Source organism: Heteronotia binoei, chromosome 10 (genome assembly GCF_032191835.1).
Source record: "Heteronotia binoei isolate CCM8104 ecotype False Entrance Well chromosome 10, APGP_CSIRO_Hbin_v1, whole genome shotgun sequence".
In the NCBI taxonomy this organism is placed as follows: domain Eukaryota; kingdom Metazoa; phylum Chordata; class Lepidosauria; order Squamata; family Gekkonidae; genus Heteronotia; species Heteronotia binoei.
In genome coordinates this window covers 55,253,246-55,267,888 of record NC_083232.1, presented here as the reverse complement: position 1 = coordinate 55,267,888, position 14,643 = coordinate 55,253,246, and the positions used below count along the sequence as shown (strand labels likewise).

Sequence of the window (14,643 nt, the reverse complement as noted above, 5' to 3'; positions counted from 1 at the left end):
TTGCAGGAAGAAAATAGGAAGCGGGCTGCTGCTTCAACCTTGCATCTTGGAAAAGAACCTTTGACTTTGCCCACCTTCTCAGGGGCTGAGCAAGTGGAGAGCCATGTGGTGGCAAGGAAGAATGATGCTTCTCATGACCCTTCTTAAATTTCTCACAGCAGTCGTTGCAGGGCTGTCCTCTACAGTTAATAAATATCAACAATTCTATGTCAGTCTGTTCCCCAGCTTTTCAACACTGAGGGATGGGGATGATTCTATGTTAACTTCAACCTACAGCCAAATAGAAATCAATTCAAATAAGGCTCCATTTATGGCAAACAATTGTAGAGCCCAGTGATTTTAAAGATCCAGCTAAGTCGCAAAAGTTGTTTGTACCTTTTAATTTAGTTTCCTGTTAGTGTGTGGGATTGCACGGAGTTACATCAGAAATTACTCCAAAGATCTGGGCACATGGGTTAATCAACTAGTTTCTGCCATATCTAATTTTGGCAAGAAGGCAATGGCAGATGTATTTAGCTCTTGGAAGTGCAGTTAGCAGCCATCAAATATTTTTAATTGCCTGTGATTTTGAGTGAAAATACTTTCATCCTAGTTCTGAAGACCTTTACAGTGTTTGCAGAAATTGCTCTGCAAATTTTTTAACGGTAGAGTGTATAACTCAGGAAATGGCGAGTGCACTTCAAAACATTTCACATCTGAGTCACTTTTTCAGAAATGTGCTTCTGTTTTCATTTCTGTACATAACCACACTGTGGTATTTTTAAATACTGTACATATACAAAAAACTCTAGTTAGAACTTTCTCTTGCTGTAGTATATTTAAATCTAGCTTTAAATCAAGATGACACGCAAATTCGTTAAAAAAAAAAGCTGTCTCAAAGTAGTGTCCCTCTCAGTAGATGATGTTATTAGTTGTTTTAATTGCTAGGAAAGTAATTAACAAATGTAAATTCCCAAGGCATTAGTCATACTTGCACTAAAAGTCTTATTCTATTTGAGAGCACCAAGTGTTATTCCCACTTGCTGAAGAGACTTGTTTGATCTTGCCCTGATTACTCATACTGTCTAATGTTGGTTTTTATTACTGAGTATGATGTGCCTTTCTTACTGTTATAATGGATTGGCCCTGAATCATTCCACTATTAGATCTCTCATATGGAAGATGAGCTAGTTTATACAAGATTCTAGTTACTTCCCCAGTTTCTTTTGCTGACCTAACTTGAAAGTGAGGGAAATAAGGTCATAGTGACATTTCCAGATAGAAAATCGTTACTGGTATCCCCCTACTACAGTACCAGGGGAAGCGTTTAGCTGTATTAGCTGCAAAGAGACCCATTTGAACCTGTTGTCAGTTTCTAATGAAGCACTCTTCAGAATATTAAGAAATGTAAATTTTAAAGTGATTAGTCACATTAAAAATAATAATAATTCTGCTTGAGGAAACTAAATATCCATATAAGATGTCAGAAGGTGGATGTAACAATGGCTGATTTGATATTATTGATTGCAGAAAAGTTCAAAAAATGCTACAATCTATGTAATGGTATCTATGTACTTCTGAAAAAGCCTTATCTGATCTCATTGCTACATTTAGGTTTTTTGCATTCTAAGAACTTAAGTGGATTGAGAGAGTTATTGGAACCTATAACCAAATGGGATGGAAATCACTTGTAGCCTCTTATGTGTTGAATCCCTTTGTTAACTAACCATCTGCTTGTAGAGGTGCTCCCTAACAGCTGCTGTTCAGTACGCTTTTAAGCCAATCCTGATCATCTAAATCCACCCCTTCCTTAAATCAAAAGGTGCAGTTTTGAATTATTCAGCATGCAGAAAGACTAATAGAAGTGCACATGTCAAATTGTTTTTGACAGAGCTCTGTTCCTCACTGTTGCAGCAACCATACAGAATTAGCTAAGGCACCATATAGCCCAAATGTCCTTTCTTTTGTCTTAAATATTCCAGGCCATAGCACAAAACACAGATCTTAAAGACCGGTTACGCAGAATACATGCCGAGTCTATGCTCCTTGATTCAGCAGCTAATGCAAAATCCAGCCCAGATTTGGCAAAGGTGGGTATAGATTTCCTTTCTGCAAAGCTGCTTGTTGCATCCCCCTCCTGCTCTGCTTTTGCACCTGCTTAGCCGCATCTTGTCCTGTTTCAGTTCTCCTTTCAGCGGCACCTTCCCATATGCTATTGACTCTTCTGATACTATACTGTGGCTGAACTGAGAATGCTTCCCATGGGAAGAGTGACATGGTTGAGCATGTTTTCCTTGTATTGTGACAGCAGGTGACTTCCTGCTGTTCAGTTTACATGGTTAGCAAAACCACCCTGTCATTTTAGTTTGATCTTACTAATCTACCTGGACACTTACAGTTATTTGTTGTTTGTTTGTTCGTTTGTTTGTTTAATTCAGCTAGCTCACTAATTAATTCCCTATGTTACAGCTTTTGCACAAGACCACAAATGAAATGAGAATACAAACTGCTCTCTCTTTGTAAACAGTGAGTTGGTTTCCCTGGTATGCATCAGGTCCTCAGGCTTCCAGCAACTTAATTCGGTCTTCATTTGAGGAAGGGTCACTTAAATTTGGGAGAATCTTCTTAGGCCAGAGGCAGGCTTCCAGTTTTGTCAGTAAACTGGTAGTATATGATAGGGGTTTGCAAAGAAATCTTTTTTTTCAGGTATGGATATATTGGATGCAAAAATCAGAATTCTGGATAATCCCGAATTCTGGGGGTTTTGGAGTTCAGATTTTGTGTGTCCATTAGTCCCTATGGAGAATGGCTGGGGGAAGGATATAGCTATTTTAAAGGTAGCCATGAGAGTTGTTTTTAGAGGTACAGGCACCAAAATTGCAGTGGAGCTACCCCCAAGTTTCATGTTGATTGGACCAACCGGTCCAATTTTATGGGCCCCTGAACAAGGAGCCCCCAGCTGTTCTCCATTATTTTTCTGTGTGGGGAGGGAGAAACCCATGTAAACTGCTTGCAGACAAAAAGCCATGCCTGCTTGCCTGCAGGTAGCAATCAGTGAAAAAAAACAAGTTCAGCTGAACCACTGCACAGCTCAGTAATCCCAGTGAAACCATAATCAAGCCAGAGAATCTCTGCAGTGGAAACTGAAGGGGGGACAGTTTTCAAGCCCAGCACAACCAGCTGCAGTGTACAGAATGCCCAGCAGAACCAATGCCACTGTGGCAATGCAAGCTTAAAAGGACTGATCTCAAAGACAGGCTCTCTAAAAATTCAGGTGGGCGTGGGTGTGTGACGTGAAGTACCCTAAATTCCCCTCATGGGTTAACTTGAATATTAGAAGGCCTAGTCCAGTGCAGGTGTCCATGATCTTTGTATCCCTGCAGTTGCCATCCTTATCTCTTTCAAGAATGGACTCAAGTATGTAGTGAGGGCTAATCATGGGAATCTGTGCTCCGTTTTGTAACCAGATAGGAGGAGGGAATTAGGAGCAGTTGCCAACATCTTCTGGAAAGTTCTTCAGAACTTTGGACCAGAATAACCACCTGATGCCATGGAGTAGAAAATTATAATAAGGGTATAGGCCAGATGGAATCATGCTAACAGCATGCTAGTCCACTTTGATATGCTTAATCATGATGGACTGCTAAATATAGAATGCTTTTATGCCCCTGCTTGGATTTTATGCTGCAAGAAGATTTGCCATCTAATATTCAGGTATATAATATATTAGATAGAAAGGTTAGCGTCTTTGTTTTCTTTACTAAACTGTTGAGATTGTACTGCATAGTGAATTCTTTTAACTATTTAATAAACGTTGATATATATTTTACAAGGTCTGTTTTACTTGTGTGCTTCCAACCTCAAGGTCCCACAGGTTCCCCTCATGGCTTCCATGCAGGGGAAGAGGAGCAATAACCCAGGGGGACCCAGGCTGCAGTCTCTAACAGGGGGATTTTGCAAGGTTTGTCCAAGGAAACGGGAAAGGAACAGAAAGGAATCTGGAAAGCGGTGGGGGAACCTCTTGAAACTGACAAGATTAGTTTGAATCTGACAACAGTGGGGAAGCCCAAAGAAACCCAAGACACAGAAACAAAAAAAAACAAATGAAAAATGCTGGCTCCCAATGCTGGCTCCCAGTCTTCCCAGAGAATCCTGAATGTTTTTCAGAAACCCCTCAGTTTTTCTGAAAAATCCTGGATATCTTTGGGATGTCAAAATTGCCATATATTTTTGGCCCAGGTGTATACAAAAGCACATCTAGTATAAATGTGAATGACTCCCACTAACTGAGGAGTCTCGTACGGGTGGTGGGAGCCATATTCTGTTCTGTTGGAGGAAGACTCCTTACTTAGCAGAAGGAAATCTTTGGAGCTAACCTACTGATTCCAAAGCAAAATCTCTGTCAGTGCAGCATGTCAGTTTGAACTGTGTATTTCACAAAAGCAATCAACAAAGAGCACTCACTAATGTGATTTTTTTTTAAAAAAAATGATATGAAAGCCAAACTGTTTTCTTAACTGCTGAACTTTCCCTTAGCTGCTAGGTTTGGGTCTTTTAAAATGGAATTTCTGAAATGTATTTCTGTGACTAGCAACTGAGACAGCTCATTCAAAGTAATATGAATGGAGATATATTTATAGACTGTGGATTTTTTTTAATGAAGGAAGCAGGTGCTATATTACTCAAAATGGTGCAAAAAAAAATTCTGTGTACAGAAGCTGATTGATTGAGAAGTCAAATAGGAATCTTGAGACTGACTTTAATCCCCTGATTAACATTTTGTGTAAACATTTCATTCCACAAACTCTGGGTGTTGTACTGTACTCTGAAGGCAGGAGAGATCCAAAGTTAGACTAATATAAAGAATGTTCCTACTGCAACTTAGACACAACCTTTCTGTTGCAACATGACTTCTTTTTATGGCTTATGGGGACCTGTTACGCCAATGAAGGTAGAGTGCTGACTTATATGGTAGGCGTGAACTTACTTGGATCTGAAAGATGAGGCTTTGGGGTAGTAGTGCAACTTTTTATTTTGGCAATTAAGGGAGGGATGCTTCTCAAAGTAGGGCTTACATTGTACAGTTTATGTCATAAGGTACAGATGAAAAAAGCATCAAAATGGCAATGCTCAATTGCATTCAGAGAATCTGAGAAATGTTTGCCCAGTCTTCCTTGGGATATATTTCAGTCTGCCCCTGAATAATCATACAATAGAATCTTAGAGTTGGAAGGAACATCCAGGGTCATCTAGTTCAACCCCCCGACAATGCAGGAAATTCACAAATACCTTCCCCCTGGAACACACACCCAGTGACCCCCTGTTCCGTGTCCAGAAGCTGACAAAAAAACTTCCAGGATTCCTGGCCAATTTGGTCTGGAGAAAAATTGCTGCCTGACCCCGAAGTGGCAATCATCATGGGCATTTAAGAAAGGGCCACAAGAACTAAGCACTGGCACAACCCTTCCTGCCCTCCTTCCCATAATCTGCCTAAATTCATAAACACTATATATTAGGATCTATTTGACATTATATATTAGAGTCAAATCCCAAGCTTCTCACAATGATTTATTTAGGAAGTATTGATTTTATTGCTTGGAGAGTTACAACTGAAATATGTTGAAAATCATTTGTGAATTATTCTTTAATATCATAAATTTCAGAATGTTGTCTTATTTGGCACTGAGTACTTAACAGCTTGTTGTTGAACAATGTTTTTTCACTGGAATGAATCATATTGCTGGTTTTGTTCTTACTAAGTACTATTGTGAGGATCGTCTCTGAGCCACATTGTGGATTATTTTCTTCCATACAGATTACAGGGAATCTAACAGAGGAAGTTGTTGTTGCCCTATGAATTTGTCAATAACACCACAAAATCAATCCCCTGATTTATTCTAGTAAAGTTTTAGATGAAAATTTAAATTCAGTCAAAATGTACTGTTGCAAGGGTTTCATGCAGGATTTAATCCTGTCAATGTGTCACACTCCTTCACTTCCAAGCACAGCGAAAAACACTGTTGTTGCATAGAATTCAGATCTGTTTATCTAATGTAATACTTGTAGTAATTTGAATTCTCCTAACACTGAAATAACAATACCTTCTGGTGGGTGAAGTTATGTTCACAAAGAGTACTTGCTATAAGAGCTGATCGTTGCAAATGTTAATCTGCACTGCATGGTGTAAATGATTAAAAAAAAAAGTTGCAGGTTTGTAAAGGAATATAAACCCACATGGCTAAATGGTGCCTATTCTTTCAGATGGTTTGGAATCAGCTCTATGGCCAGCCAGTACTGAAAGTTTCCTTCCCTGGAAATATAATGCAAACTTAAGAATGCCTCTGCTGTCCAAAAAATTACAGGAAACCATTACAGAATTGTTGAGATAGATTCCTGAGGTGGCAAGCTACCACCAACATGTGAAATGCATGTGTAAGTCTTATAAATGAACAAATGTTCATGTGAAAACAAATACCCCCATGATTCCCATATTGTCTATTATTATTATTATTATTTGATTTATATCCCACCCTCCCTGCTAAGGCAGGCTCAGGGCGGCTCACAACCTATAAAATCACATAGCAATATAGCCAACAATTACATTTAAACAGGTTCAGGTCAGCCATTAATTAAAACAATCTAAAATACTTAAAACAATATGGTGCTAATATCAGGATATCCTTTCGGTTCAGTTCGATAATGGTCTAGACTAGACCTCAGTAACTTGAATTCTAAATCATAGTTTAATCCTGGTTTAGAACTCTTTTTAATGGAAAAAACCCAACCCTGAGTTGTAAAATCATCTGCATTCGGATTTCACAACAAATTTGAAGTTCAGTCAAATATTTCTGAAAGGAAGAATTCTTCAGACCAGTGATGTAGCCAGGATTTTTTACGTCAAGGGGCTTTTTTAAAATGGGAGGGCACTCAATTTTTTTAAAAGCCTCTTGACCTAAAAGGCAGGGACAGCAGTCTGGGTCTTCCTGCTTTTGCAGCCAGCCAGCTGCAAGAGCACGAAGACCTGCTGCCTCTCACTCTCCTGCCCTGCTTTATCAAGCAGGAGGGGAGAGAGAGGCAGAGCCAGCCGGCTAGGTCTTCCTGCTTTTGCAGCTGGCCAGCTGCAAGAGCATGAAGACCTACTGCAGCCGCCTCTCACCCTCCCTTCCTGCTCTGCAGGGTTAGAGGCCCTGAATTGGGGGCCTAAGCAGGAAGTCGGGGGCAGACCCACAGAGGCCCCCCATAGTCACAGACCTGCTTCAGACACACTCCACGTGTAAGCTGTTTTTGGTGACAGTTGAATAGAGCCATTGATATGCCCCCTTGGCATGCCTGGGCCATTTATGAACTTCATATAACATTTTATTACTTTATTTGTTTTAGAGGCCAAGTGCAAAGAGTATTCAAAGCAGAACAAAACAAACTCAGTGATTATTATCAGCAAGACAAGCTTCCCTTCTGTCCAAGCAATGTGACACCATTCTGTGACCTCTCATCCAATTTGCAGCTTATTTAGATTTTTGTAAGCCTCTAAATTCTCATTATCTAGCACCAGAATGCAACATCGTTTATATATCCTCTTGTAGCCAGACCTCCCCACCCCATTCCAGTTGCATTATATGAAGATTACATATTGCGCTGCTGGTATTGGTTCAGACCCAGTGCAAAATCTAATAATCTTAGTATTATTCAAAGATTGAAATATCAGTTTAGCATCAAACTGACACAGCCGAGCCTCACAGGAATAAGTGTTCTGAGTGCCATTCATTTAATGATTATTTTAATAATATGTTTGCTGCAAGCACTGACACATTGAATAGCACTTGATGGTTAAGTGACCGAATTAACAGACAAAACAGTGACACTATAAAAAAAAATATGCTTGTAAATGCTGAAATAGAAAAACTATTATAGATGATCTTGCGGATAACCTAGGGGTTGTCGATTTAAATTAGGCACTTGCAATCTTACCAGAGTTAGTGAGAAATACTGCTTTTGCTTGCTGAGAAATGCCTCTGGTGATGTTAAGAACCTTTTATCAAGAAAAATTTAACAGGATTTTCCAGATTTTTTGTCCGTCACAAATCTGTGCAAAATGAAACCGAATCAGTTACTTGACAAGGAAAGTTTTCTTGCATGCTTCCTTACACACGCAATTCAGAGGACTGTTTCGAAGGTCTTGCCTTTTAAGGCCATAAACAGATTGTGGTCAATATACCTGAAGGAACATCTCCTCCCTCATAGTATCCAGCCTGCCAGTTAAGACCTGCCTCTCAAGGCCAGATCTCTGTGTCCCCCATAGAGGACAGGCAGATGGGGATTAATCATTAGAGACAGATAATTTTCTGTGGCAGCATCTCACCTTTGAAACACCCTTTCTTTGAGGCACTAGACCAAAAGGGCACTTTTTAAAAATCTAGGCTTTTAATTAGTGTTCTTATTTTGCCAGCTTTTAAAAATAGTTTGTTTCTGGTCTTAGATCTGTCTTATGGATAGCATTATTTTATATTGTTATATTATTTTAATTGTAAACTATCTCACTCTAAAGAGGCAGCACAGAAATATTACAAGTAGTTAAATAATACATTTCTCCTGCTCGTTCAGTAGTAATTGAACCTCTTACCTAATCCATTTATTTGTAGGATTATCTGTTAAGTTTACCATTTGCCTGCCTGGAGCAAATTCCCATCTTCAGCCTCCTGCACTCTATTGGTTAAGAAGTGGGGGTGGGTGGGGGGATTGGGAGTCACAGCATCCACAATGCACCAGCACTACCCACTAATCCAGAGGTCCCCAATATTGTGCCCTTGGATGCCATGGTGTCCACCAAGTATTTTAGAATGTGGGCAGGGCCAGGTGAACCTTTTGCCTGGCAAGGCTTCTTATTGGCTACTGGAAATTTCATTGGTTGTGCATATTTTCTGAAATGTTGCTGTAGCAATCATTTTGTAGCTGGCTCTGCTTCCTGTGGCAGCATTTTGTGGTAGCTCCCAGCATGCTGTGTCAGAATTACGAAGGTGCTCACAGGCTGAAAAAGTTTGGGGAATCCTGCACTTAAATCTGTGGTCCTTACTGTAGAGAACATAGGAATTCACAGAACACCATGGGGGCTGTGGCATCAGTTCTGGATGATCACCTGGAATTGATGTCACAGTATCCCTCCTGCTGCCCCCTGCCTAGACTTTGCTCTCCAAAACCTCCCAGTATTGGCAACCCTGTATGTGTGGGATGAGGTCTTGTTCACAATTAAATGTACTTCAGTGCCTTGTTTTCTCTTAAGAAGTTGCTAAGGGATCCTGTAATCTGTCAGATTTCTCTTAGATTGTGCATGTTCAGTAGAATGAGTTCATAGAATCCTAAACTGGAGACACAGACTGATCCATTTCAGACAGTGGGTGGGAGGTAATTTTGTTTAAATCTTCACATGTAGGGGGGGAACTCCCTGCAAATAAAAAGGTAGCACTTAGTGAACGAGCTTGTGTCCCTGTCCCCATTAGCTGTTTGCTATTTAGCCTTGCAAAGATTTTTTTTAATACAAGGAAGTGTTGAGAATTGTAGTTCCTTTTTTAAAAGTCTCCCTCATAGTTTGAAGTAGCACTGTCTATTCTGCTGTATGTGGAGAGTTAAACCTGATGTACACATGCAAAAGACTGAGGCAATAGACTTGGCTGCACCATTTTAGAGTGCAGATCATAATTTTGGATGTTTCTTATGTTAAAACTCCCTGCTAATAGAAAAACTCACACAGCAAGCCAAGAAAGAAGGTTTCTGACTGCTGTGGTTTGGGGGTTTTTTTAATGTGAAGAACCAATCAGACTAGAAATCCATCATCCACAGGGTAGCAATCTATTCTAACCACTTCCCTTGCATGTGTTAACCAGGCCATTAGTTAGGCAATTCTGAACCCCAAGATGCAATCCCAGAATTAAAACTGGACCACAGAGATGGGTTTCCCTGGTGGAATGGCAGCTTTGGTGGCAGACTTCATGGCATACCAGACAGTTTAGGAGAAACAGAAGTCCTAGAATGACACCACATCGTTGCTGACCTCACTTCCCTTCCCCAAACTCTGTCCTCTGTAGACACCAACTGCCCTCAAATTTCCAGGGATTTCCCAAGCCAGAGTTGGCAACTCTAGATGAGAGAAACAGATTGTACAAAAGTCGCAATGGTTGCCTTGACCTGTTGAGTAATTCTTTCATGCTGTGCTGCTTATGGCCTTCTAAAATGCATGCTACCAGCTATGCACTTGCATTATTGGAGTTTATCTATAATTTATCTGTACCTACCCAGTCTTTGAAATCTCTGCTCACTGTGACACAGCCCTATCTTTTCTTATTGGATTCTCCATGCCAGAGTCTCTTGATTCTTCCCCTCACAGTGATCCCATATTTTTCACCGTGGCTTCCTATAACAGCACATATTCCATTCTCTGTCTTTGTGCTTGTGGAGTCATGCGCACTAAGAGAAATGTGGCATCCATGACTAAAACTCTTGGGGAAAATCACCAAAGAATGGTTTAAAATGATCACCACTATTTACTACAATGGATTATAGTGAAAAATACTACTACATTCATATACAAAATTAACAATAAAGTATCATCCAAAATACAGTTCAATGACAATTTGTATCCATTTACAATAGCTACTATTCTGGGATTCTGTGCTGATTCTGTCTCTTTAAATGTTCTTCAGCCTTAGTTTGTATGAAGGGAGATAACTTTTTCTTGCTGCCAATGTTCATATGGGTATCTAAGCTCCAATAGCTTCTTTAGGTAAAGTCCATTCCTTATAGAGTGATCACAGCACTGGTGAGCAGATAAGAGAATCCACAGAAAATAAACAACTGGAGAGAAAGAACTCATCCTTCCAGAACTTAAATACGGTTTTCGTATGCCTTTGTCAGCTCGATCCCTCACACTAATGCAAATATTCTTCTTGGAGCCAGAGAGGGACACAATTCATTCATAAATTAACAACCTTCAGTTGATCTGCAACCGGTGACTGGAGCTTAGATACCCATATGAACATTGGGAGCAATAAAAAGTGACCTTGATTTAGCTTCCTTCATACAAACTTGGGCTGTAGAACTTTTAAAGAGAGAGTCGACATGGAATCCCAGAATAGTTGCTATTGTAAATTGATACAAATTGACATTGAACTGTATTTTGGATGATACTTTATTGTTAATTTTGTGATATATATGTGATAGTATTTTTCACTTTAATGAATTGTAGTAAATAGTGGTGATCATTCTAAACCATTTTTCTTTTATTTTTCCAGTCTGTCACATTGACACTGAAGCCTGTATACTTTTGGCATGTCTAAAACTCTGGTAGACACCACAAGTAGCAGGTGCATTTATTTAACCAAGGGGATGAAATCCATTGCAATAAATTAACTGGAGCAGCCCCTCAGGGGTTGGCTGTCATCTTCCTGATTATTTAAACATTTCCCAAATGCTGCTATTTTTATATCCTCCATGTTGTTAGAACACTTTCCCTCAAAGCCCTTTTCCACCTTTCTTTTCACAGGAAGATTCAGAGGAAGAAGCCAGGAGTCTGGTTCATCAGCTCTCCAACGAAAGTAGGCTGTCTATAACGGATTCTCTTACCGAGTTTTTTGATGCACAGGAAGTCCTGCTGTCTGCCAGCTCTTCAGAAAATGAGGTCTGGGGTGATAGTATCAGAACATCAGACTCATGTTGCTCCTTTCAAAAGTGTCTTGACCTTTTCCTGTCTTTGCATGCTAATTGCCATCTCAGTGCTGCAAACAGCGTGTTATTCTCCCCTTCAAAGCACAGGTTTATTGCTGCTTGTTTAAATAATTCTTGCAGGGCAAAAGGCCAGGAAAAAGGAACTGGAAGTCCTACTTACATGTAGGTGTTCCCAGTGGGTTTTAAAAAAAATCCTTAATAAAATCCGCAATGTATTTTCTAAAATAAAATTTTGCCCTGTATTAGGCAAAGAGATGTTGCAAGTTTTTTTTTAATTGCAGCAGTGGTTTATATGGACTTCTTTGGCTGTCAGCTCATTTAGGCTGTGATCACATGTACTAAATAATGCACTTTCAATGCACTTTCCAACTGGATTTTGCCTGTTCAAACAGTAAAACCCAGTTGGAAAGTGAGTCCATTCCAGATGCGACAACAGCATTCTCTTATTGTGAGATCCATCCCAACTGCCATAACCTATTTGTATCAGCTTTTTGAGTTTCCTCAAATGCTGTTGTATATCAGTGGTCCCCGACATTTTTGGCCTCAGGGCCCAGCCCCAGGGCTGACCCTCCGATTGTGGCCCCAGGGCCGGTAGGGTGGGGGCACCCAATTTGGCCACCTCCCCAGCACCTCCCCCCGTTTCTCTCCCCCGTTTCCTCCTTCCCCCCCTCGCATAGCCTCGCCAGCTCCTCTTTCCCCCGTCTCTTCCTCCCTCCCCACCCCCGTGCAGCCTCACCACCTCTTAAAGGTGCAACTTGACTCCTACTTTCTTCTACTGCTTCATACCAACACAGTTGCCCACTTGGATCTATCCTTCTCTCTCCGTTTCCTCCTCCCTCCTTCACCCCTCTCCCGCACAGCCTTGCTGCCTCCTCCCCCCCCCCCCCCATTTTCACCATTTTAAGGTTGGGGAAGGGGCCGTGAAGTTCCTCCCAGGCCAACCTCCCCCCCCAGGACAGAGGCAAGGCCAGCATCCCTCGCAGCTGCTGTGGGATTAGCTGATCGGTGGGGGGGAGGTCGGCTTAGAAGGTGCTTCACCGCCTCTTCCCCAGCCTTAAAATGGTGAAAATAGGGGAGGAGGAGGCACCATGGGGGGCGCGGTGAGGCTGCAGGGGGGACACCCGGTTCTGGTCCCTGGCCCAGGGGTTGGAAACCCCTGCTGTATATTATGCATGTGAATTGTTTCCTTCCTACTTGTCTCTGCCACTTTGCTCAGAATGAAAATGTATTTCATTCCTCCTGAAGGTATCTGATGATGATTCATATGCCAGTGATGTCAGCGATAACATCTCTGAAGACAACCTAAGTAATGACATAGAGAATGAAAGGCAAACTCTTGGTAGGAGACTTTTCATTCTGTGCTGAGAATATGTTTTTTGCTTTACCAGAAGTTGGTAATGAAAAGGGAATAGAGTGAGATGAAGGGGTCCATTTCTGTTTTAAAATTTTGTTGTGTGTAAAGTCCATCTCTAATTAAAGGGGCAGGAAATTTTTCTCCAAGCCTGTTGGCAGCGCTATTCTGTAATCTGTCTTGATTCCCAATGAGAAAGGTGGGCCATAAATGAAGAAAATAAATATAAAAATTCCACATACCAAACCAGCAGTTCTGTAACATGACACTTAACTGCAGCTAAAGTCAAATGGAGACAATCCAGCTCACAGTAGGAGTTCAAAAATTCAAAGCCACAAGTAGTGATAACCAACTAGGAGCAAATACCACCCAGTTAACTAAAAGGATGTTCAAAAAGCCCAGTACTGAAAGATATCCAACAAAGGTGGCAGATGTATGGAAGGAAGGCATTCTATGGGTAGCCAACAAGAATGCCATAGCATCACATTTTAAGAATGGTATAGACAAGCTGGAACAGGTCCAGAGGAGGGTGACAGAGATGGTGAGGGGTCTGGAGACCAAGTCCTATGAGGAAAGGTTGAAGGAGCTGGGGATGTTTAGCCTGGAGAGGAGGTGGCTGAGAGGTGATATGATCACCATCTTCATGTACTTGAAGGGCTGTCCTATAGAGGATGGTGTGGAATTGTTTTCTGTGGCCCCAAAAGGTAGGACCAGAACCATAGGGTTGAAATTAAATCAAAAGAGTTTTCGGCTCAACATCAGGAAGAACTTCCTGACCATTAGAGCGATTCCTCAGTGGAACAGGTTTCCTCAGGAGGTGGTGGGCTCTCCTTCCTTGGATGTTTTTAAACAGAGGCTAGATGGCCTTCTGATAGCAATGAAAATCCTGTGAATTTAGGGGGAGGTGTTTGTGAGTTTCCTGCATTGTGCAGGGGGTTGGACTAGATGACCCTGAGGTCCCTTCCAACTCTGTGGTTCTATGACCAGCTGGGGGTGTGGTGTGGGTGAAGGCCTGAAGCTGAGAAGATGAATGCAGAATGATATGGGAACAGGAGGTCCTCCTCCGCTTAACCTGCCTCACAGGACTGAAGTGAGGATGCAGACTCTAGCCCTTTGGAGGACATGTTGATGCAAAGCAGCAAATAATATTTAAAATATATATATTTATAACAAAAGAGATAGGCAGCTACGAAAGTTCATGAGTTGACAAACTGAGTCCCACCATCTATCTTTCAGACTCTGTTCCTGATGGTAGCATGGACTACCATTCCCAGCGGAGGACATGTCTACCAGCTCCATGCCCTAACACAAGCAATATCAGCCTTTGGAACATTCTGCGGAACAACATTGGAAAAGACCTCTCTAAAGTAGCAATGCCTGTTGAGTTGAATGAGCCACTGAATACTCTGCAGCGACTCTGTGAAGAGCTGGAATACAGTGAGCTATTGGATAAGGCAGCACGGATGCATAACTTGTTTGAAAGGATGGTACGAAGAAATACTCCTCTTTCTGCTGTTCCAGTCAGACAATGATTCTTTCTCTTTTCCATATATGCTGAAAAGGTGTGAGGTGGTGCGTCACCTCAGTACATCTTATAG

At 41.2% G+C, this 14,643-nt stretch overlaps 1 protein-coding gene across 2 annotated transcripts in view; it reads left to right on the top strand.

Moving 5' to 3' along the window:
- OSBPL3 (oxysterol binding protein like 3) overlaps positions 1–14,643 on the top strand; it is a 117,413-nt gene that overhangs the window by 89,350 nt on the left and 13,420 nt on the right. The window contains exons 12-15 of one of the 2 annotated variants that reach the window (XM_060248666.1): positions 1,962–2,069; positions 11,513–11,647; positions 12,940–13,033; positions 14,282–14,532. In XM_060248666.1, coding sequence (XP_060104649.1) covers positions 1,962–2,069; positions 11,513–11,647; positions 12,940–13,033; positions 14,282–14,532 — 588 coding nt within the window. The remainder of the gene's footprint in view (positions 1–1,961; positions 2,070–11,512; positions 11,648–12,939; positions 13,034–14,281; positions 14,533–14,643) is intronic. The other variant, XM_060248667.1, reaches the window with a different exon arrangement.